Source organism: Elephantulus edwardii, unplaced genomic scaffold, assembly GCF_000299155.1.
Source record: "Elephantulus edwardii isolate Elephantulus edwardi_28Jun2011 unplaced genomic scaffold, EleEdw1.0 scaffold00002, whole genome shotgun sequence".
NCBI lineage: Eukaryota > Metazoa > Chordata > Mammalia > Macroscelidea > Macroscelididae > Elephantulus > Elephantulus edwardii.
Window position 1 is genome coordinate 20838335 of NW_006399752.1, and position 21784 is coordinate 20860118.

The 21784-nt window shown below is 37.1% G+C and overlaps 1 protein-coding gene across 1 annotated transcript in view; it reads left to right on the plus strand.

Annotated features, from left to right (window-relative positions):
* The window catches only part of HDAC2 (histone deacetylase 2), a 61267-nt gene that overhangs the window by 21917 nt on the left and 17566 nt on the right, over positions 1-21784 (plus strand). The window contains exons 2-6 of the mRNA XM_006879025.1: positions 5532-5644; positions 8990-9107; positions 11097-11171; positions 11676-11814; positions 13031-13172. Of these exons, the coding sequence (XP_006879087.1) occupies positions 5532-5644; positions 8990-9107; positions 11097-11171; positions 11676-11814; positions 13031-13172 (587 nt within the window). The remainder of the gene's footprint in view (positions 1-5531; positions 5645-8989; positions 9108-11096; positions 11172-11675; positions 11815-13030; positions 13173-21784) is intronic.

Here is a 21784-nt window from a genome sequence, read left to right on the forward strand (position 1 = left end):
AGTAAGACTTCCTTTTCCTGACACAGGCCCTAAACTGGCAGCAATAGCTGCCCCAATAATTTTGGCCATTCTCTGGTCTTTTCTCTTCCCTCTAGATCCCAATTGTTAAAAGAGGGAAAAATTTAAACAAATATAAAACAAATAATTTTGAACAATATAATCTTTGACGTTTAAGGCTAAAAGTATTAACAATATGATAATTTCAAATCCAGAGATACATGTTCCAATCCAGTTCCTATTTTCTATAAATGGTTTTGGTAAGAAGAATATTGTACATGTGGATACAGTTCCACTATTCCTCCTCCATGTCACAATATAGTGTTATTAGCATGAGCAGTTATAAATCCATTGCCTTCCTTACTCTAGCTTAAATTTTTTTAAATTTAAATTTATTATTAATTTCAGTAAAAATTTACAGAGACTTTGGATTTCCTTTCATTCATTGTTGCACATTTCTTCCCTCCCAACTCTCCCCTCCAGAACACTACCCTCTTGGAAAAGTAGAAGAAAAATTCTTTGATTGTTTTACAAACCCTCCCCCAGGTCCACTCCACCATGTAGTCTTTGCCCTAGACTCCTGTCATGACAAAAATACCTAATCACATATCCCTTTTAAACAGTTTTCTCCCTCATCTGTTTCAGTGCAGTGTACATTATTGAATCCATTTTTCTCAATCTCTCCCCAACCCCAACGTCAGTCCTGTTTTACAACAGTGGCACCATGCAGTATTTGTCCTTTTGTGACTAGGATACTTCAGTCAGCATAATATCCTCCGGAGTCATCCATTTTGAATAATATTGCATGCGTTCCTTGTTTTTCAGTGCAGCGTAGTATTCCATTGTGTGAATATACCGCAGCTTCTCTATCCATTCGTTTGTTGATGGGCACTTAGGTTGTTTCCAACTCCTTGGTGTTGTGAACAAAGCTGCAATAAACATGGGTGTGCACCCTCTAACTTTTTAAGCATGATGTCTCTCTCCAGTGAATAGCCTCTTCTATCAGTGTGCCCTGAGTATGTGAGACGATTCATCACCTTTACCTCCAGAGAGGACTCTGGGTCCACCTTCTCCAAAACATATCTGTTCTTTGTACAGTCTGTGGGATATTCAGCACGCCTCCAATACTACAGTTCAAAGGCATCAATTCTACTTCCGTCATCTTTAGTGATTGTCCTGAATCAGGTGCACTTAATCTTCAAACTGACATTATTGCTGCTCAGTAATTTGGAGAGGTTCCTTACTACAGATTTTCCCAGTGCAATATGTCTCCTCTTCTCTTGACTGCTGGTACCAAGTTTATTGACTATGGATCCAAGTAAGAAGAAGTTATTGCTTGATAGTTTGAATCTCTTCACCATCTACCATGTTGCCCATTGGTTCAGTGGCTAGGATTTTTGTTTTCTTCACATTGAGATGCAGTCTGTATTGAAGACTGCAGTCTTTGAACTTCTGTAGAAAGTGCTTCAAGTCCTCCTCACTTTAAACAAACATGGTTTTTTCATTTGTATACTGACGGTTACTGAGGAGTCTTCCTCCTATCCTGATGCCACATTCTTCTTCATAGAGATTAGATTTGATATTCCTCATGCCAGCCACTACTCTGTATAGTTTCTAGAAGCAAGTATTGGGAAACTGTCTTACATACTTTGAGCAAACTGTCAGGCCAGGTCATGCTTTTAAAAGTAAAAGTTCAGGGGAAAAGAGGAAAACACTCAACAAAACAGTTTGACACAGTCACTCCAACAATGCACTCAAACAGATGGAATTGTCAGGATTGTACAGTATCAAACTGTTGTGTTTTATTGAACATGGGGTTGCTATCTCACATGTAACAAGACTTTACATTGGAGTCTCAGTATGCCCGTAACTAGTTACTTCATCTCCAAGGATGGTAAATGTATTTCATCTTGATAATTCTACAAAGTAGTAATGTGAAGACTTGAATTAGTTACTTTCATTACCGTTGGTTTTTGTAATGATAATATAAACTAGAAATAACCTTCCATGCACTACATTATATACATGATGTTTCATAAAGCTTGGCTTTCCTAATAAAATTTTGGAATGTTTATTCACAGATTCGAATTGGTACTAAAGTAATTTCTAATTTAATCAAGTTATAAAATGTATAATGACATTGCATTAGAAAAACAATATATTAAAGAGACCTGTTTATTATCACTTTTTATTACACAACTTTCTTTAAAAGGACTCGTGTTCTTGAGATTGGATGAATGAAAATAATTTATTTTGGTGTTATTTACTTCCTTTAGAATAAATTATGCATAAATTTGAAGACATTGGGGTATAAGATGTAACAGAATTGTAAGTTAATAATGATAAAGAAGGAAACAGTATCCTTAATACTTTGAAAAATTTTATGCAGATATCTTAAGTTCTTACTTTCCTTAGAGACTGTATACACTTACCTTATAGACCATATTTGAATATTTTAACCCTCATTAATGTCAGCTCTAAATAATTTCAAGGACACAGGGACATCATTGAAGAAGCAATACTTTCTTTTGAAAATTTAAGCCATTATCAGTAAAACTCAGAGAATTAACCATAAACATTTTAATTTTTCAGGGAACTCAAAGCATAAATATCACTTACACAACAAAAATGTTTGTAAATTAATAAAGAATATTTTATTTGTCCTCATTCTATAAAATAAGGACATTAGGAGATTTAAAAATTAGAAAAGTTTCTTTTCCTTAGTCTACAAAAAATGTTGTTGTTGTTATGTGCTGTCAAGTCACTTGCAACTCATAGTGACCATATGTATAATTGCCCTGAAATCTGCTCCATCCTGTGCTCCATCTCTGACACACCTACCCTCATTACCCCAGTCACTGAATCAGTCCATCTCACTGGTGGTCTTTTTTTCTCTTTGTCCCTCAACCCTTCCAAGCATGATATCCCTCTCCAAGGACTGGTCACTCAATGCAGCATGCCCAAAGTATGTCAAATGAAGCCTCAGAACCTTGCCTCCAAGGAGTTTCCTGGTCTCACCCTCTCTAGGACAAACCTGTTTGTTCTCCTGGCAGTCCATAGTATATTCAGTACTCTTCTCCAGATCCACAGCTCAAAGACATCAGCTCTCTTTCTGTCATCCCTAATCATTGTCCAACTCTGATGCATAGCAAGCAGTTGTTAAGCCTATGGTTTGGATCAGGCACTCCTTAGTCTCCAAACTGACATCATTGCTGTTCAGTACTCTGGGAAGGTCCCTGCAATTCATCTTTTGATTTCCTGGCTGCTGGTACCAAGAGTGTTGATTGTGGAGCCAGGCAAACTAAAGCAGATAACAATTTCAATCTCTTCATCATCTATCGTAATGCTGCCAATAGGTCTAGTGGTGAGGATCTTTGTTTTCTGTATGTTGAGCTTTAATACATATTGAAGGTTTCAGTCATTGACCTGCAGCAAGCACTTCATGTCCTCCTCACTTTCAGCTAGCAGAGTTGTGTCATCAGCTTAACACAGGCTGTTGATGAGCCTTCCTCCAGTCCAGATGCCACATTTATCCTCATACAGCTCAACATCCCAGATGATCTCTTCTGCCTATAGATTGAAAAAATAGAGACAGGATATATCCCTGCCATACACCCTTCCCAGTTTTGAACCATGCAGTGTCTCCTTGCTCTGTTCTGATGACTGCCTCCTTTTCCTAGTTTCCCATAAGCACAATCAAATGTTTTGGGATTCCTGTACTTCTCAGAATCAGCCACAGCCAAACGCCTTTGTATAGTCAATGAAACGCAGTCAAGATCCATCTAACATTACCTATATCCCTAGTACCACAGCCGCTTCTAAACCCAGTTTAGAATTGCACATCTGGCTGTTCTCTGCTGATGTACTGCTCCAGTCGTTTTTGGGTAATTTTCAGCAGAATCTTGCTTGCATGTGATATTAATGATATTGTTCAATAATTTCCACACACTGTTTGGTCACCTTTCTTTGGAATGGGAACAAATATAGATCTCTTCCAGTCAGTTGGCCAAATGATTGTCTTCCAATTTCTTGACACTACTTAGCACATCCAGGGCAGCATCTATTTTTTTTAAATATGTCAATTAGTGTACTTTCAGTTCCTGGGGCCTTGTTTTTTGCCAGTTCTTTCAGAGCAACTTGAACTTCCTTCATTACCGCAGGCTCTTGAGCTTCATAAAATTCTTCTGTGTCAATTCCTTTTGGTACAGTGGCTCTGTATACTCCTTCTATCTTCTTTTAATGCTTCTTTGATAATTTCATATTCTGCCCAAAGCATCCTTAAGTATTGCAACTCATGGCTTGGGTTTGTTCTTCAATTCCTTCAGCTTAAGAAATGCTGATTGAGTTTGACCCTTTTGATTTTCTGACTCTTTGCACATTTCACAATAATACTTTCCTTTGTCTTCCCTAGCTACCCTTTGAAATCTTCTGTTCAGCTCCTTAATTTCTTCCCTTTGCTTTAGCTTCTCAGTGCTCTAGTACAGTATTCAGAGTCTGACATTCATCTTGGTCTCTTCTTCCTCCTGTCTTTGTAATGACCTTTTGCATTCTTGATGTTTGATATACTCCCACAGCTCATTTTGTCTTCTCTCATTGGTGTTCACGGTCTCAAACCTGTTCCTGAGATGGTTTTTAAATTCGAGTGGGATAGACTTAAAAGGTCAAATTTTGGTTGCTGTGGATTTAATTTTCTTCACCTTCAGCTTGAAGTTTTGAATATAAGTAGTTGGTGGTCTGTTCTACAATCAGCATCTGGCCTAGATTTCATAGCTGATATTGGGCTTCTCTAGCAATTTGATTCCTATGCATACTATAAGGTAAAATCCATTAATATAGCCTGCATTTGCATTTGTTATAAAAGACATTTGTAATGAATAAATCATTGAATGTACAGAATTCTATCATTTTGTCTCCAGCTTCATTTCTGTCTCCGCATCCATGTTTTCCAACTACTGATCCTTATTCCCTTTTCCAAACTTTTGCGTTCTAGTCATCCATTATTATTAATGTATCTTGATTGCATGTTCGATCGCTTTCTGACTGTCAAAGTTGGTAGAAATCCTTTATTTCCTCCTCTTTGGCTCTAGTTGTTAGTGCATATGTTTGGAAGATAGTAGTATTTACTGAACTTCCTTTTATGCATATGAATATTATACTGTCACCACATTGTATTTCAAGATGGATCTAGAAATGACTTTTTTAATTAAGAAATCAGTCCTATTTTTTCTCATCTTTTCCTCTCCAGCATTGTAGATCATATGATCACCTGATTCAAAATGTCCCTTGCCAAGCCATCTCACTTTGTCAATACTTAGTATGTCAATATTGATTTAAAAAGCCTTAAAATGGCATTATCAGCATGTAGAAGTAAATGGTAGGGTCTTCTAGTTTTCAGAAGCTTAAAGATCACAATGAATATGAAATCAATGGTTTAAGTGGTAAATGCATTTTAATAATGAAAATATATAAAATATACTCCATTCATAAAGATTTTCTTGTCTGTATTGTTTAGTTTCTCTGTCTTCTTGTTTTAGGTGATATTGGAAACTACTACTATGGACAAGGTCATCCAATGAAACCTCATCGAATCCGCATGACCCATAACTTGCTGCTAAATTATGGCTTATATAGAAAAATGGAAATATATGTAAGTGTATCTCTTCATAATTGCTCTTCAGCCCTGACTTTTTTCTTTACTTTGGAATTTTGTTGGTTTATTAGTTACTTTTGAAACAGTCTTTAGCAGATGGAAAGACCCAGTAGAAAATGAAAACTATTTGTTGGGGTTTTTTTTTAAAAAGCACCCAAAACAACATAAAATCATGAGAGAAAGCTGAGTGTGAGACATATAACTGCATTCCCTGATCCTCTTCCTCATTCATTTGCAAAATAACTCACCAGTCCCAGGCTTTCATATTTCTAGAAAACATTTAACTGCCTCAATAATCCCTCTCAATACTTGTGGATCTGTTTGCACTGCTGAAAAGAATCTATTTAGAGCAATTGTAAAAGAGTTAGCTCAGGAAACTAATTCTGCAGATATTTATTGGTGTACAATATGTGTGGGTGTCTAGAAAGAAGAAAATGGGACACGGGGGCACCATGTGAATGTCTCTCTGAAAGGGCCAGAGAAGAGTAAGAATAGCATAGCCCATCACTGCCCAGATAAAGAGCCCAGCCCCATGGTGCTTCTAGAACCACATCAACAGCAAGTAGTTTGTTTCTTTGTTGCTGACTCACAGAGTCACAGTTGTGGTACTGAGAGTGGAGTTCATTAGGGAATTGGAGACTCGGGGAGGCAAAGAATATCACCCAGAGCTAGTCCAGGTTTTTGTCCTGGTTCCTCAATTAGTCCAGGCTGTGGTTTCAGTTCAGTAGTCAGATCCAAATCATTCAGCAGGATTTGCCTCAGAGCAGTTAATAAGTCAGCTTCTCCTTCAACCATCCAACAAGAACAGCAGAATCTTTTAACTGTGGCCTTTATCTCAGGGCTTCTCTGCTTACCCCTTGCCACAGCTTCTCCACAGCAGTGCCACAGTCTCCACCACCAGGGTCACACTCTTACCAGGCAGTGTCTTGCTCCAGTCTCCCTCAGATCTTGCCACCAGAAGTTTTGCTCGCATCAAGTCTTGCTGTCTATCCTAGTCCCACAGCTGTTGGTTTTCAAGACTGCTGATTTACAAGACCATATGTCTGCAGTTAAAGTAGCTAGAGACTAGAGGGAGCTAACTGTAATGGCTTGAAAAAAACAATTAGGCTAACACCGCAGCAGGTTACTGCATACAAATGACAGATGAGATGAAATAGCTGTTTTAAATGTTTTGGCAGTTTTGTCCATCAAAATAAGATGATGTATATAAAATAAAAGACTCTAAAATTCCTTTCCGTTTGTGTAGGAAATAGACTTGAAATGTTTTAGCTATGTTAGGTAATATATGTATCATACATTTTTTTGTTAAGATACATTTAGAGATCAGAAGAATAAAACTCATTCTGTGGAAGCTTTATGAAAGAAATGTCATAAATAAACTTGAACTCTTCAAAATAAGAGTGATTAAGATTGGCAAAGGAAAATTGTAAACAAAAACATAGGATTGAAAATGAATTTCATCTTGGGAGGCCAGTTTCACTGAGCAAAAGGGTTATAATTGAGAATGTGAGGAAAGTGAAATTTATGAACGTGGATTTGATACATTTTTATTAAAATACAAGTAGTGATTAATTCATAGTTCATAATAAGACAGGCTAATCCTTTAAAAAATAATTGGTTGACACTAGACCTTTTCAGAAAGTAGCATACATGATCAAGAGCCAATAATGACTAAAAGAAAAGTACCAAACTGTACTGAAGGCATTGGTAAAAAATTGAGCCTCGGAAATTGATGCAGTATCAATTGAAGTGTTTCATGAAACAGATGTAGCTCTGAATATCCCCACTAGTGCATGCCAAGAAATTTGGAAGACAGCTACTTCACTGAAAAGATTAGTATTTGTTCTCATGAAAAAAAAATACACTAATCCAACAGGATGTGAAAATTATAAAAACATATCATTAATACCATATGCAAGTAAAATCTTGCAGGGGATTATTAGAAAGCACCTGGAACAGAGAATTCAGGAATCAGCAGAGAATTGCCAGAAATTAAAGCGAGGTTCAGAAGAGGCCATGGCTGGGGAATATCATTGCTAATACCAGATGGATTTTAGTTGAAAGCAAAGAATACCAGAAAGTCATTTATTTCTGTTTTATTGATTATGCAGAGACATCTGTCTGTGTGAATCATAATAATTATGTATGACATTGAGAAGAATGGGAATCCCAGAACACTTGAGTTTCAAGGAAATCTATATATAAACCAAGAAGCAGCTGTCCAAAAGCACATTGAACTACTACATGGTTTAAAATCAGGAAAGATGTGCATCAGAATTGTATCCTTTCTCCATACCTGTCAGTCTGTCTGTATGTTTAGCAAATAAATAGAGAAGTTACTCTGTGCGAAGAGGAATGCAACATCAGGAACAGAGAAAGACCCATCAACAACCTGCATTATGCAGATGACACAATGTTACTTGCATAAAGTTAAGAAGACTTGAGGTGCTTACTGCAAAAGATAAATGACTACAGCTTTCAATATAGATTACATCTCAACTTCAAGAAAACAAAAAGTCCTCACTGGACCAATAGGCAACTTCATGACATGGAGAAAAGATTAAAGTTGTCAGACCATTTCATTTTACTTGAAATCACATTAAACATTCACTGTAATAGAAGTCAGACAGTCGAGACATATTGCATTGGGGAAATCTGTGATCAAGGACCACCTTAAAAGTGCTAAAGAGCAAAGTTGTCAATTTAAAGACTAAGGTGCACTTCATGCAAACTATTTTTTCATTTGCTTTCTATGAAGCTGAAAACTGAGCCATGAATAAGGATGACAGAACAATTGATGCCTTTAACTTGTGATACTGGCAGAGTATTGACTATACTGTGGACTGCCAAAACAATCAACAAATTTGCCTTGTAGAAAGTGTGATCAGAGTGCTGCTTTGAGACAAGGATGGTGAAACATCTTCTTAAATACTTTGGACGTTGTAGCTGCAGGGCTGGTCCTTGGAAAAACAGATGCTGGGCTTAGTGGAAGGCCAGAGAAAAAGCGGAAGACCCTTAACAAAGTGGATTGACATAGTGACGACAGCAGGCAACTTGAGCATGACTGAGGTGGTGAGGATGGCACATAGTAGGTCAAGGATCTAATCTTATTCATAGGGTTGCTGTGAGTTGTAGTTGACTAGATGGCACCTAACAATGTTTTAAATATGTTTGAGATTGGCTTTGAAGTTGATTATTATTTTTAAAAATGTAGTTGAATAAATTTAATTAGATTGTGACGTTGACTATTTTGTTTGAGATGACAGGGGAGAGTGTGTATTTGTTTTTATAATTCTGACATAACCAGTTGTAATTGAACAGTGTTTGCATTTTTCCTCACAGCGACCCCATAAAGCCACTGCTGAAGAGATGACAAAGTATCACAGTGATGAGTACATCAAATTTCTACGTTCGATAAGACCAGATAACATGTCTGAGTACAGTAAACAGATGCAAAGATGTATGTTTTTATATTTAAAATATTTTTGTTGGCATCTTAAATATTCTGATAAATTTGAGTATCCAAATCTAAGTAGTTTTTTTATTCTTTTGAATTATTGATTGGATAAGTTAGTATAGTAATATTAAAGCTGCTCTAAATAAATACCCTACTTGAGGTCTGACAAAGAGCTTTTTGAGTGTGTTCCTTTCCTTTTTATTTTGGTCCCTGCTCACTTTTGGATAATGAATTTTGGTAGAGGTAACCTCCCTCCCCCGTTTAGGGTGGTGTGGCTTTACGGAATTATTTTTTATTGTTTTTGGACTAACCTTAGCTTGGTTACTGTCTTGTACATAGTGTTCTCTTTGATAAAATGACAAATGCTACTGTAGAGAGTGATAGCATTGTTTTGAAGGTTACCCAATGTCATCTTAAAAGGATGTGAACAGTGTTTTACATTAGTTACAGTTGATTAATGTAATTGCATTGTCTGATCAACTCCTTATTATCTATTGCCTTTCACTTCACTCAATTTATCTATTGAGTTTTACTACATTTTTTCTATCATTCCTATTCCTGGTAACCTCCCGAGAATAATTGTATCTGTCTAAACTGTTCCTTAGGAACTCTGATGGTACTGCCTGTAGAGAATTGGAATGCTAGCTCAGAGTCCTGCCTTCTGGCAGTTTATTTAAAAAAAAAAAAAGAGGAGCAGTCTCTTGTAATTCATAGCCTCAAAAACCCAAGGGAGCAGAGTGTTAACTCCGTTGATTCCAACTCAACAGCAGTGAGCAAGAATGAGATATTTTCTTGGTTGTTTTATTGCTAGTAGTCTTACACTGTAATTGTCCTTTTGTGACCAGCAGAATTTCATCTAGATTCATCTATGTGGTGTAGTGTTTCACAAATTCTTTATGATTCTTTAGTGTTGCATAATATTCTGTTGTGTAAGTGTAGCAATAGGTTCTTTAGCTATTCTCTGTTAATGGACACTTAAGTTGTTTCCAACTTTCTGCTGTTGAAAATACTTGCTATAGTGACCATAGGTGTATATGTATCAATTTTTTATTTCATTAGTACATACACTTAGTCTTGATCTGCAAGTTTGATATTAAAGCTCAGTCTCATCATTTTTCCCTTTGATAATGATTTTTTCTAAATAAAAAGTTTCAGTATTATAAAATGTAGTTATTAAACATTTCACATATTCATAGAATTTTTTTTTTTCACCACATTATCACACCAGATCTTTCCCCTTTCCTTTCCCCACGCCTCCCTATATCCATCGAATTGTGTGACCCTTTAAGCCGTCCCTCCTTTTGGATCCTTATACTTATTTTACAACAAAGGTCTTACACAGTATTTATCTTTATGAGACTAAGTTCTTTAAAAAAATACTGATTTAATTACTAAGTTTGAATATATTGGGTTGGTTTTTTTTGTTTTTTTACACCGAATCTTTCCCAGTTCCTTCTCCCCCATCAAATTGTGCAATCCTGTGATTAACAGACACCCCCCCATCCTAACCTTTCTGTTTCCTCCCCCCCTTGGATCTTCATACTCATTTTACTATAATGGTTTTATACAATATCTGTCATTAGTTCAGTCAGCGTAATGCTCTCCAGTCCCTCCCAAGTTAGGTAGTAATTTTTAAAATCACTGCTCCTGCTTGCTGCGTAGTATTCCATTGGGTAAATGTACCATATTTTCCAAACCATTCAGATGTGGTTGGATATCTGGGCTGTCTCCATGTTCTTGGTTGGTGAATAACCCTGCTATGAACATTAGTGTACAAATCTCTATTTGAGCCTCAGTTCTCATTTTCTTGGGGTACATTCCAAGCAGTAAAATAGCTGGGTCATAAGGAATCTGTAAACTTTAAATTAGAACCAAAAAGTTTGTTTTACTGACAGTATCAGATTTTAAAAGTATTTGTAGGAAACAGTTTTTATAAGAAGCTTTTGTGTAAGTATAGAATATGTTCAAATTAATGAAAGCTCTTGCCCATAGTTAACGTTGGAGAGGATTGCCCAGTATTTGATGGACTCTTTGAGTTTTGTCAGCTCTCAACTGGTGGCTCAGTTGGTAAGTATTCTAGTTTACTCAGATTTAAAAACTGATTAAAGTAGGTTTGTAATTTTTAGCTATTGTTTAAATCAACATTTTTAATAGTACTAGATTTTTATTGAAAAGGTATCAGTATATTCAAGAGTATATTGTCTTAACGCTATTAAAATAAATCAAGCATTTCATTGAACATTATAATTTCTTCTCTTTTCAAGTAGAGATTGTTCCTCTATCTCCCTTCTAGTTTCCAATACTTTCTTTCCTTTTTTGGTTGATTCCTTTATTTAATATTTTTTCTTAGTGGGAAATGAATAGCTGTAGGAAAACGTAGAGAAAATGACTTTTTGTTACTGACTGACTTAGAAAACATTTTATTATGACCTTTTTAAGATCTTTTAAACTTTTGTATATTTTAAACTTTCCTCACATATGGAATACTCTTACCTATAGAACTTTTGTCTAGTTATATCTTAAAAACTTCAGCATTTTTAGAATACACCTTGGCTTATTTCTATTTCTAAGCTGGGGCTGTGAAGTTAAACCGACAACAAACTGATATGGCTGTTAACTGGGCTGGAGGATTGCATCACGCCAAGAAATCAGAAGCATCAGGATTCTGTTATGTTAATGATATTGTGCTTGCCATCCTTGAATTACTAAAGTAAGTTCATTTATATTGATAACTTTGTGCATGGTAAATGTTTTAATAAACAAAAACTATTGTGTGGCTTTGTTTTAAATAGTTAATGGTACATTATCTGTTAATTGATTATAAATCATTGTACAGATACAGGAATGTTGCCCCATTCTTGAATTATGAAGAGTAAGAAATGCATAAAATCTAAAATTATCCTTTATTGTTAGTAGTAGTTTGATGATTCAGGTTTGAATTACAGATTAAGCTAATGAAAAATTATTATATTACAAGGATATCATTTAAAGTTCACTTTTTTGGCTTTGAATATTAAGGGAGTATACCAGTGATAAAATATTAAAGTGATACATGTGGTTTTAAAAAATGCATGAAGTTGATAATTAACCCTTGTTCTTTGCAATGGAAATAGCACACATACTGTCTCTGTCACCACTAGTGAACTCCACAGTTACAGCACAAAAACAACCAGAGAGACAGTGTAGGAACAAATAACTATATTTGGGTGTAAATTAAAGTTTATTGTCATATACTACATAGTAATTTCTCTTGATTTGTTTTTTTTTTTTTTTTATTTTTTTAAATTTTTTTTTTTTTAAATTTTTTTTTGTGTGTGTGTGCATGTACCGTCAAATCAGATCTGACTGGTACAGGAGGATATTGCGCCTCCTTCTCCGGCAGAGTGTCTCGTGGATTCGAACCGTGTTGATTTTTTTTTTTTTTAAATCATTTCTAAAATTGGAGACAAATTTGGATTTCACTTATTCTGTCATGTCATAGGATATTCTTCATTTTGTTTGTTAATCATTATTAGTTTATAGGCTGTTAAAAAAGGCAGCCTGCCAGATTTGTCTTGTGTGCACAAGTTTGTTAATCTTATTTTAGAGAAATAAGAATTATTAGTGTTTTTTGAATGAAGCCTTAAGTATAATTTTTAGTAATTACTACATAGTAAGGTGTGCTATATAAAAACATATTGAACAGGACAGATTTCACAAGAGTGAATACATTTTCAGAACTAGTTTGGGCCCGAAGACGGAATTTAAAAGGTCTGAAATTTATATGTAGCTTGAAATACTTTAATAGTTACTTATGCTGGAAGTGAAAAAGTAAAACAGATCATTAAACATTTTAGAATCAAAGAGTTCAAAAAATATTTTCCTGAGTCTCTTGGTTTTCCCATCTGAAAAAAAGCCAATTTCTTAGTATGATTTCTTATTTTTAGGTATCATCAGAGAGTCTTATATATTGATATTGATATCCATCATGGTGATGGTGTTGAAGAAGCTTTTTATACAACAGATCGTGTAATGACAGTATCATTCCATAAATATGGAGAATACTTTCCTGGAACTGGAGATTTGAGGGTAAGACTGAAATTTTGAATATTATTAAAACAGGTTAGTTATCTTAGGTGGCTGTATTTTTCTTGTTGTTAATTTTAATGTAATTATGGTGATTTGATATGAATTATAACAGCAGAATAAAGTGTAGCTGATTTAGGATATGGTCTTTGCAGTTACTTGCTGTGCATCAGAGGGCTGGACAATGACTACGGATGATAGAAGAAGAATCTATATCTTGTGTTGTGGTGCTAGAGAAGAGTGTTGAATGTACCATGAACTGTCAAGAGAACAAACAGATCTGTCCTAGAGTCAAACCAGGCTGCTCCTTGGAGGCAAGCATTTTGAAGCTGCGACTCACATATTTTGGGCATGTGGCAAGGAAGGACATCATGCTTGGAAGGGTGGAAGGACAGTGCAGGAGCTGAAGACTCTGGAGGAGATGGACTGATACCATAACTGGATAAATAACCCAGGATAAAGCAGGGTTCAGACCTGTTGTACACAGCGTCTCTATGAGTCACAGGCTAATTAATGGCACATAACAACAATATAACAGCAGAGAATTTCGTTTTTCTAACTATAAGAAAAAGATTAATGAGGATTTAAGGGACAACTCTTGTTAAGTTGTTTGAACTAATGTTGAAACTTTGCAAAGCATGAAGCATATTCAGTTTGAATCCTCAAAATACACTTATGGGTAGTCTATATTGCTAATTTTAAAGATTAGTAAAATTAAAAAAATGAGGTGTATTACCAGTGTTCTCTTTCATGGTTGTTGTTATGTGCCATCAATTTGACTGACTCATAGTATCCCTGTGAACAAAGGCTCTGAACCTTGCCCTATCTTGAGCCAACCTCACTGCCTCTGACACACCTGACCCCATTGCTGTAGGCACCATATTAGTCCATCTCATCTAGAGTCGTCTTCTGTTTTGACCCTCTGCCCTTCCAAGCCTGATGGCCCTCTTCAAGGACTGGTCCCTCCTGGTAACATGCCCAAAGTATGTGACACAGAGCTTCAAAATGCTTACCTCCAAAGAGCAAAATGATTTCACCCTCTCTAGGATAGACTTTTTCTTCTGGCATTCTATGGTATATTCAGTACTCTTCAGCACCACAACTGAAAGGCATCAATTCTTCCAAAGGATCGATTCTTCCATCCTCCTTATTAATTGTTCAGCTTCAGGTGCGTAGTAAGCAATTGAGAAGAACATGGCCTGAATCAGGCATGCATTAATCTCTAAACTGACATCAAAGCTCTTTTTTCATTTTCTGACTGCTGTTACCAAGAGTGTTTGTTAATTGTAGGCTCAAACAAGATGAAATCCTTAACAACCTCAATTCTTTCTCCATCTTTATGGTGCTCCTTTATGATTAGCTTTGACTAAAAGCCCTATTTATATTGTTTTTATATGCTGTCTAGTCAGCTACAGCTCATAGAGCTCGTGTGAACGAAGACTGAACCTTGCCCAGAACTGTGCCATCTTCACCATCTCTGACACACTTTAGCCCATTGTTACAGTCACTGTCAGTTCATCTCCTGAGGATAGTCATCCTTATGCTTACCCTCCACCTTTCCAAACATGATTTAATTCTCTAAGTAAGGACTGGCCCCTCCAAACAAGATGCCCAAAGTACATGAGATGGAGTGTTACCATCATTGCCTCTAAGCAACATCCTGGTTGCACTTTCTCCACAGAAGACTGATTTGTTCTCTTGACTGTCTATGGACTATTCTATACTGTACAGCACCACAACACCAAAGTATCAATTTAGTGATTGACCAACTTTCATATTCATAGCAAGCCATTGAGAAGAGCGTGGCTTGGATTACATGCACCTTGGTCTTTAAACTGGTATCCTTGCTCTTGAGTACTCTAGGGAGGTCCCTGTGAGGAAAAATAAGGTTGTATTCATAATAAAAATGACTATTTTAAGGTCAGTCCTAAAGTACAATGCTGTTTGTGATAGGCTACTTTCCTCACACATACAAGAAGACAGACATATTAATGCAACTGTTATTCAAATACATGCAACAACAACTGAAGACGAAGAGGAGCAAATTGAGGGTTTCCACCAACTTTTACAGTCTGAAATTGATCAAATCATGCAGCCATTCATTCATAATAGTTGGTGACTGGAATATAAAAGTTGGAAATAAAGAGGAGGAACTGGTAGTTAGAAATTATAGACTTGGTGACAGAAATGAGACTGGAGATCGAGATTGAATTTTATGCACAATGATGTATTCATTGCAAAATTAGTTTTTAAAAAACACAAATGGCGACCATACATGTAGACTTCACCTGGTGGACTACATAGGAATCTGATTGACTACGTCTGTGAAAAGAATCATTGGAGCATATCAGTTTAGCTGTCCCAGCAAGGCTTGGTGCCAACTGTGGAAGAGGCAGACCATCAGCTACTAGTGCACATTCAAACTGAAACTGAAGAAAATTAAGCAAATCCAAAGGAATCAAAATACGACTTTTAAGTCTATCCTGTCCGAATTTAAAACTGTGTTAACAATAGATCCAAGACACTGAACACTAATTATCGAGATAATTGTAGAATTACTTCAAGGATATCATCCATGAAGAAAGCAAAAAGTCATTATTAAAACGAGTGAAAGAAAAGACCAAAATAGATATCAGAAGAGACTCTGAAAATAGTCCTTATGTATACAAATGAGGAGAGAAAGAATATTATAGTTTAACCGTACTTGCTTATTACTTAATCATGTCATGAATCGGGACGTGGAATGTACACTTCCAACCTACATTTTTTTACCTCCTGAGATTTATTAGGCGATGATTTTCCCACAGATTCTGCATGAAGCTCTCAGGAGAAACCTATACATAGATCATGAAGCTATTTTCAAAAGAGAAGAAGGGAATGCTGCATCATTTAAAGTCAGGAATGGTGTGCATCAGAGTTGTATACATTTTCTGTACCTATTCAATCTGTATGCCAAGCAAATTACTTCAGAAGCCAAACTGTGTATAATAATGTAGCATCTGGATTGAAAGACTTGTCAACAACTTGTGTTGTGCAAATGACAGTTTTGCTTGCTAAAGGGGAAGAAGACTTGAAATACTTGCTGTAAAAGACCAAAGACTTCCAGTGTGAATTATACCTCAACTTGACCAAAACAAAAATCCTCAGCATTGAATCCTCCATCATGTTAGAAGGACAGAAAAATTGAAGTTGTCACCAGTATAATTTTATTTGGATCGACAATGAATTCTGCCATCCATAGGATGCTTAAGCATTGCAACTTGCAGTTTGAATTTGTTTTTTAGTTCCTTCAGCTTAGAAATGCTGAGCATATTCAGCCCTTTTGATTTTCCAACTCCAGCTCCATGCACTTTATTTCATTATAATTGTTTTGCCTTGTCTTCCCGAGCTGCCCTTTGAAATCTACCGTTCAGCTCCTTAACGTCTTAATTTCTTCCCTTTGCTTTGGCTTCTCAGCGCTCTAGTGCAATATTCAGAGTCTCTTCTGACATACATTTTGGCCTTTTTTTTCTTCTTTCTTTGTAACGACATTTTGCATTCTTCATGAATAATGTTCTTATTATCTTCCCACACTAGCAAAATCCTACTGAAGATAATATAGAAACGACTAGGACAGTACATTGACGGAGAACTTCCAGAAATACAGGCTAAATTTAATAGTGTTCATGGCACTGAAGACATTATTGCCAGTGTCATATGGATCTTGGCAGAAAGCAATGAGTATCAGAGGAATGTCTTTCTGTATTTCATTGACTGTGCAAAGGCATTTGACTGTGTGGATCATAACAAATTGTGGTTAACCTTGAAAATGGGAATCCCAGAACACTTGATTGTGCTTATGCAAAACCTATACTTGGACCAGGAAGCAGCCATTAGAACAGAGCAGGGAAACACTGCATGGTTCAAAATCAAGAAAGGAGTGTGTCAGGGATGCATCCTGTTTCCATACCTTTATTACCTCTTGCTTGGCTCCACAGTCAATACTCTTGGCACCAGCAGTCAGAAAATCAGAAGATTAATTGCATTGGGAAAATCTGTCAGGGACCTCTTTAGAGTCCTGACAAGCAATGCTATCTGTCTAGAGACTAAGGTGCGGCTAATTCAGTCCATGATCTTCACAGTTACTTGCTATGCATCAGAGAACTGGACAGTGACTAAGGATGACAGAAGAAGAATCGATGCCTTTGGATTTTGGTGTTAGAGAAGAGTCTTGAACAAATAGAAAACAAATAGATCTGTCTTGGAGAGGGTGAAAAAGTTTCCCGTTGGAGGCTAGGATTTTGAAGCTCTGTCCCACATACTTTGGGCACGTGGCCAAGAGAGACTGGTCCTTGGAGAAGGACACCAGGCTTGGAAAAGTGGATGGACAGCTCAGGAGAAAGACCCCGGATGAGATGGATTGATACAGTACTAGGGTTAAAGGGGTTGGTGTGTTGGAATTAGTGAGACTGACTCAGGACAGGGAAGAGTTCAGAGCTGCTGCAAATGGGGTCACTATAGGTTGCAGGCGACTTGACAGTACATAACAACAACAATGAATACCCATAGCAACAGAAGTTAGGAAATCAAAAGATTTGTGTTGGAAAAAATCTGTCACGAATGTCTTAAAGTGCTAAATAACACTTCAGAGAGCAGTAGTGTATGTTTAAAGACTAAGGTGCGCCTTATCCAAGCCATGGTCTTTTCATTTCCTTCTTGTGCATCTGAAAACTGAACAGTAATTAAGGATGACAGAAGAATTTATGCCATTGAATTGTGGTGTTCTGTAAGAATACCAAATATCCCATGGAATGCCAAAAGAACAAACAAGTGTATCTTGGAAGAAGTGCAGCCAGGGTGCTCTTTAGGGGTTTAGGACAAAGAATGATGAAGCATCATCTCACGTCCTTTGGACATGTTTTCAGAAGGGGCCAGTTCTGGCAAAGAACATTCTGATGGGAAAGGTAAAGGGTCAGAAAATGAAAGCACGACTTCCAACAGAATGCATTGACTTCGTGATTATAACAATGGACACTAACAGCTGCGAAATGATAATCATAGTACAGGATTGGGCAAGGCTCAGATCTGTTGTTCGTATTGTTGCTGTGAGTCAGTAATAGTTGACTTGATGGCACATAAGTATGTGACATCAGAATTGAAGGAGACTATCAACAGCCTGCATTTTACGAATGACACAGCTTTGCTTGCTAAAAGTGAGGAGGACATGGAAAGATGCAGAGGATTAAACAGTAGCCTTCAGTCTGGGCTACATGTCACCATCAAGAAAATAAATCCTTAGCACTGGGCTGATAGACAACCTCATAATAGATGGAGAAGAGATAAAAATTGTCAACAATTTCATCTTTCTTGGATCCGTAGTCAGTAGTCAGGAAATCAGAAGACATATTGCATTGAGGAAATCTACTTTCACAAACTCCCAAGTATGCTCAACAGCATTGATGTTAATTTGAAGACTTTTTAAGAGTCACCTGGTCCAAACTATAATCATTTCAGTTACTTACTGTGTAGCTGGGAGTAGAATATTGAAGAAGGGTGACAGAAAAAGAATTGATGACTTTTAATTGTAGTGTTGGAGAAGAGTGCTGAGTACCTCATGGACTATACCAAAAGGACAAACAATATTTCATGGAGAAGGTGCAGACAGGTTCCTCCTTTGAGGCAGAGATAGTGAAATTTCATCTCACAGTTTTTGGGCATGTTGTTAAGAGAACTAGTTCTTAGAAACGGACATCATAAAAAAAAAAGGGCATCATTCATGTATGAAAAGGTGAAGGGTCAGCAAAAGAAGAGAAGACCCTCAATGAGATGGATTGGCACAGTGACTGTAACAGTGGACTTGACTGTTCAGAGGTGATGAGGATGGCACAAGAGTTCACATCTGTTGTTCATAGGGTCACTGAGTTTTCACTGACTCCATGGCCCTTAACAAAAACATCAGGGGGAAGCTTGTCTAACTGTCAAAGGTGGAAAATAGGTGTATGCATCATGGGTATTTTTGCAAAACTTTGTCACTTCACTATTCTTCTGGAAGATAAATGTTTTGGGTCATAGTGGTTAAAGACATCAGCTGCTAACAAAATACATGGCAGTATAGTTCAATGGGAGAAAAATGAGGTAAATGTGTTTCTAATGGGCCTCTTTGAAACCATAAGATTTATCACGCTCTGTTAATACAGGATATCTATGAATTGGAATCAGCTTGATTCCTGTGGGTTAGATTTGGTGGGATTCTTTTTGTGTTATCTGGAAGTTATCCCTCACAGCGATTCCATTTTAGTACAACTACTATAGCAACTATTACTAGGGAGTTCTGGTGGCCTAGTGGCAAGAAGTTGTGTTGCAGTCCCAAAGGCATGTACTTCAAATGCCACCGTCTGCTCTGTGGGAGAAGGATGGGCAATCTCCTCCTGTACAATTAAGTGCCTCTGAAAACGTGCTTGGAGGGTCAGCTATGGGTTGGTTCCAACTTTTTGGTACAAAACAACTACAGCAACCTACAATATGTAGATGAAGATGACACAGCTTTGCTGGCTGAAAGTGAGGAGGACTTGAGGTCCTTGCTGCAAAAGAGCAAGGACTACAGCCTCAATGTAGATTGCATCTCAACATCAAGAAAATAAAATCCTCATTATCAGGACAATAGATGATACATGGAGAAGAGATTGAAGCTGCCAATGATTTCATATACATAAATCCACAATCAATATTATTAGCACCAACAGTCAGGAATTAAAAAAATGTGTTGTATTGGGAAAAATCTGTTGTCAAGGTTCTCTCCAGAGTACTAAAGATGTCAGTGTAATGACTAAGTTGTGCCTGATCCCAGCCATGATATTTTCAGTTATTTACTGTGCATCTGCAAGTTGAACAGTGACTAAGGATGACAAAAGAATTGGTTTCTTTTAGTTGTGGTATTAGAGTTTTGAATATCCCATACTCTGCCAGGAGAACAAACAAGTCTGTCCTGGAGAAAGTACAAACAGTGCTTCTTGGAAGCTAGGATGGTGAAACTCCATCTCACATACTTAGGGCACGTTGTTTTGAATGGCCAGTCCTTAGAGAGTAACACCATGTTTGGTCAGCATAAGAGAGGAAGACCCACAGTGAGATTTCTACTAATACAGTGACACTCAAGTGTATCTGAGATGGCAAAAATGTCACAGGATAGGACAGGGTTCAAATCTGTTTTTCTTAGGGTCACTGTAAATTGTAGTTGGCTCAACAGAACAAAACAGTAAAAACACTTATACTTTAAGGCACCTTAAATGCAGTTCTTGATTGTTGGTGCTTTATTGACTACACAAAGGCATTTGGCTGTGCAAATCACAGCAAAATATGGCTTAACTTTGAGAAGAATGGAAATTCCAGAAAAATTAATAATATTTATGCAACACTCTGTGAACTTGGAGAAAAGATGAAAGTTTTATGTTCAAGACTTTCGCTCATGCAGTCGCTATAGGTCGTCTATGACTCTATGCACTTAACAACAACATACCTAGATCAAGAGGCTGTTGTCCAGCCAGAGCAGGGAAATTCTATATGGTGTAAGTTTTAAAAAGGTGTGTGTCAGGATTGTATCCTTTCTCCAAACCTATGCAGTCTATATGCTGAGCAAATTATTCAAGAATTTGGATTCTATGCAGAAGAATATGGCATCAAGATTAGAGGAAGACTCAGCAGTAGTAACTTCTGTTAACGAAGATGACACAACCTTTCTCGCTGAAAATGAGAACTTGAAGCACTTGTTGCAGAAGATCATATACCTTCAATATGTTTTGCATCTCAACATCAAGAGAACAACAACAAAAAATCTCTGACCTAATTAAGTAGGCAGGCAGCATCATGATAGATTGAGAAAAGATTGAAACTGTCAATAATTTCGTCTTTCTTAGATCCACTATCAATATACTTGGTACCAGCAGTCAGGAGATCAGAAGAGGTATTGCACTGACAAAGGCTGCAGTCAGAGATCCAAATAATTGAGGAGCAATGATGTTAGTTTTAGGACTGACGTATACTTTAAGTCGTGTTTTCACTTACTTGCTATGTTGCTGAGAGCTGGTCAGTGAATAAGGTGGACAGAAGAAGATATGCCTTTGAGTTGTGTTGGAGAAGAGTACTGAGTATCTCATGGACTGCTAAAAAACAAACAGATGTCTTGGAGAAAGTGCAACCAGAGTGCTCCATGGAGGCAAGGATGATAAAGCTACATCTCACATACTTTGGGCATGTTGTTTGTTGCATGGTGGTTGTTATGTGCTGTCGAGTCACTTGTGACTCATAGCGACCCTATGTACAAGAGCCCTAAATGCTGCTCTATCCTGTGCCAACCTCGCCATATCTGACACACTCATTCCCACCACCCCAATCACAAAATCAATCCATCTCATCGAGGATCTTCCTCTCCTGCGCCGTCCTTTTACTCTCCCAAACATGACATCCCTCTCCAAGGACCTCGTTGCAACATGCCCAGAGAATGTCAGACGAAGCTTCAGAATCCTTGACACCAAGAAGCATTCCGGCTTCATCCTCTCCAGGACAAACCTGTTTGTTCTCCTAGCAGTCCATGGTATATTCAACACTCTTCTCCAGCACAACAGCTCAAAGACATAAAT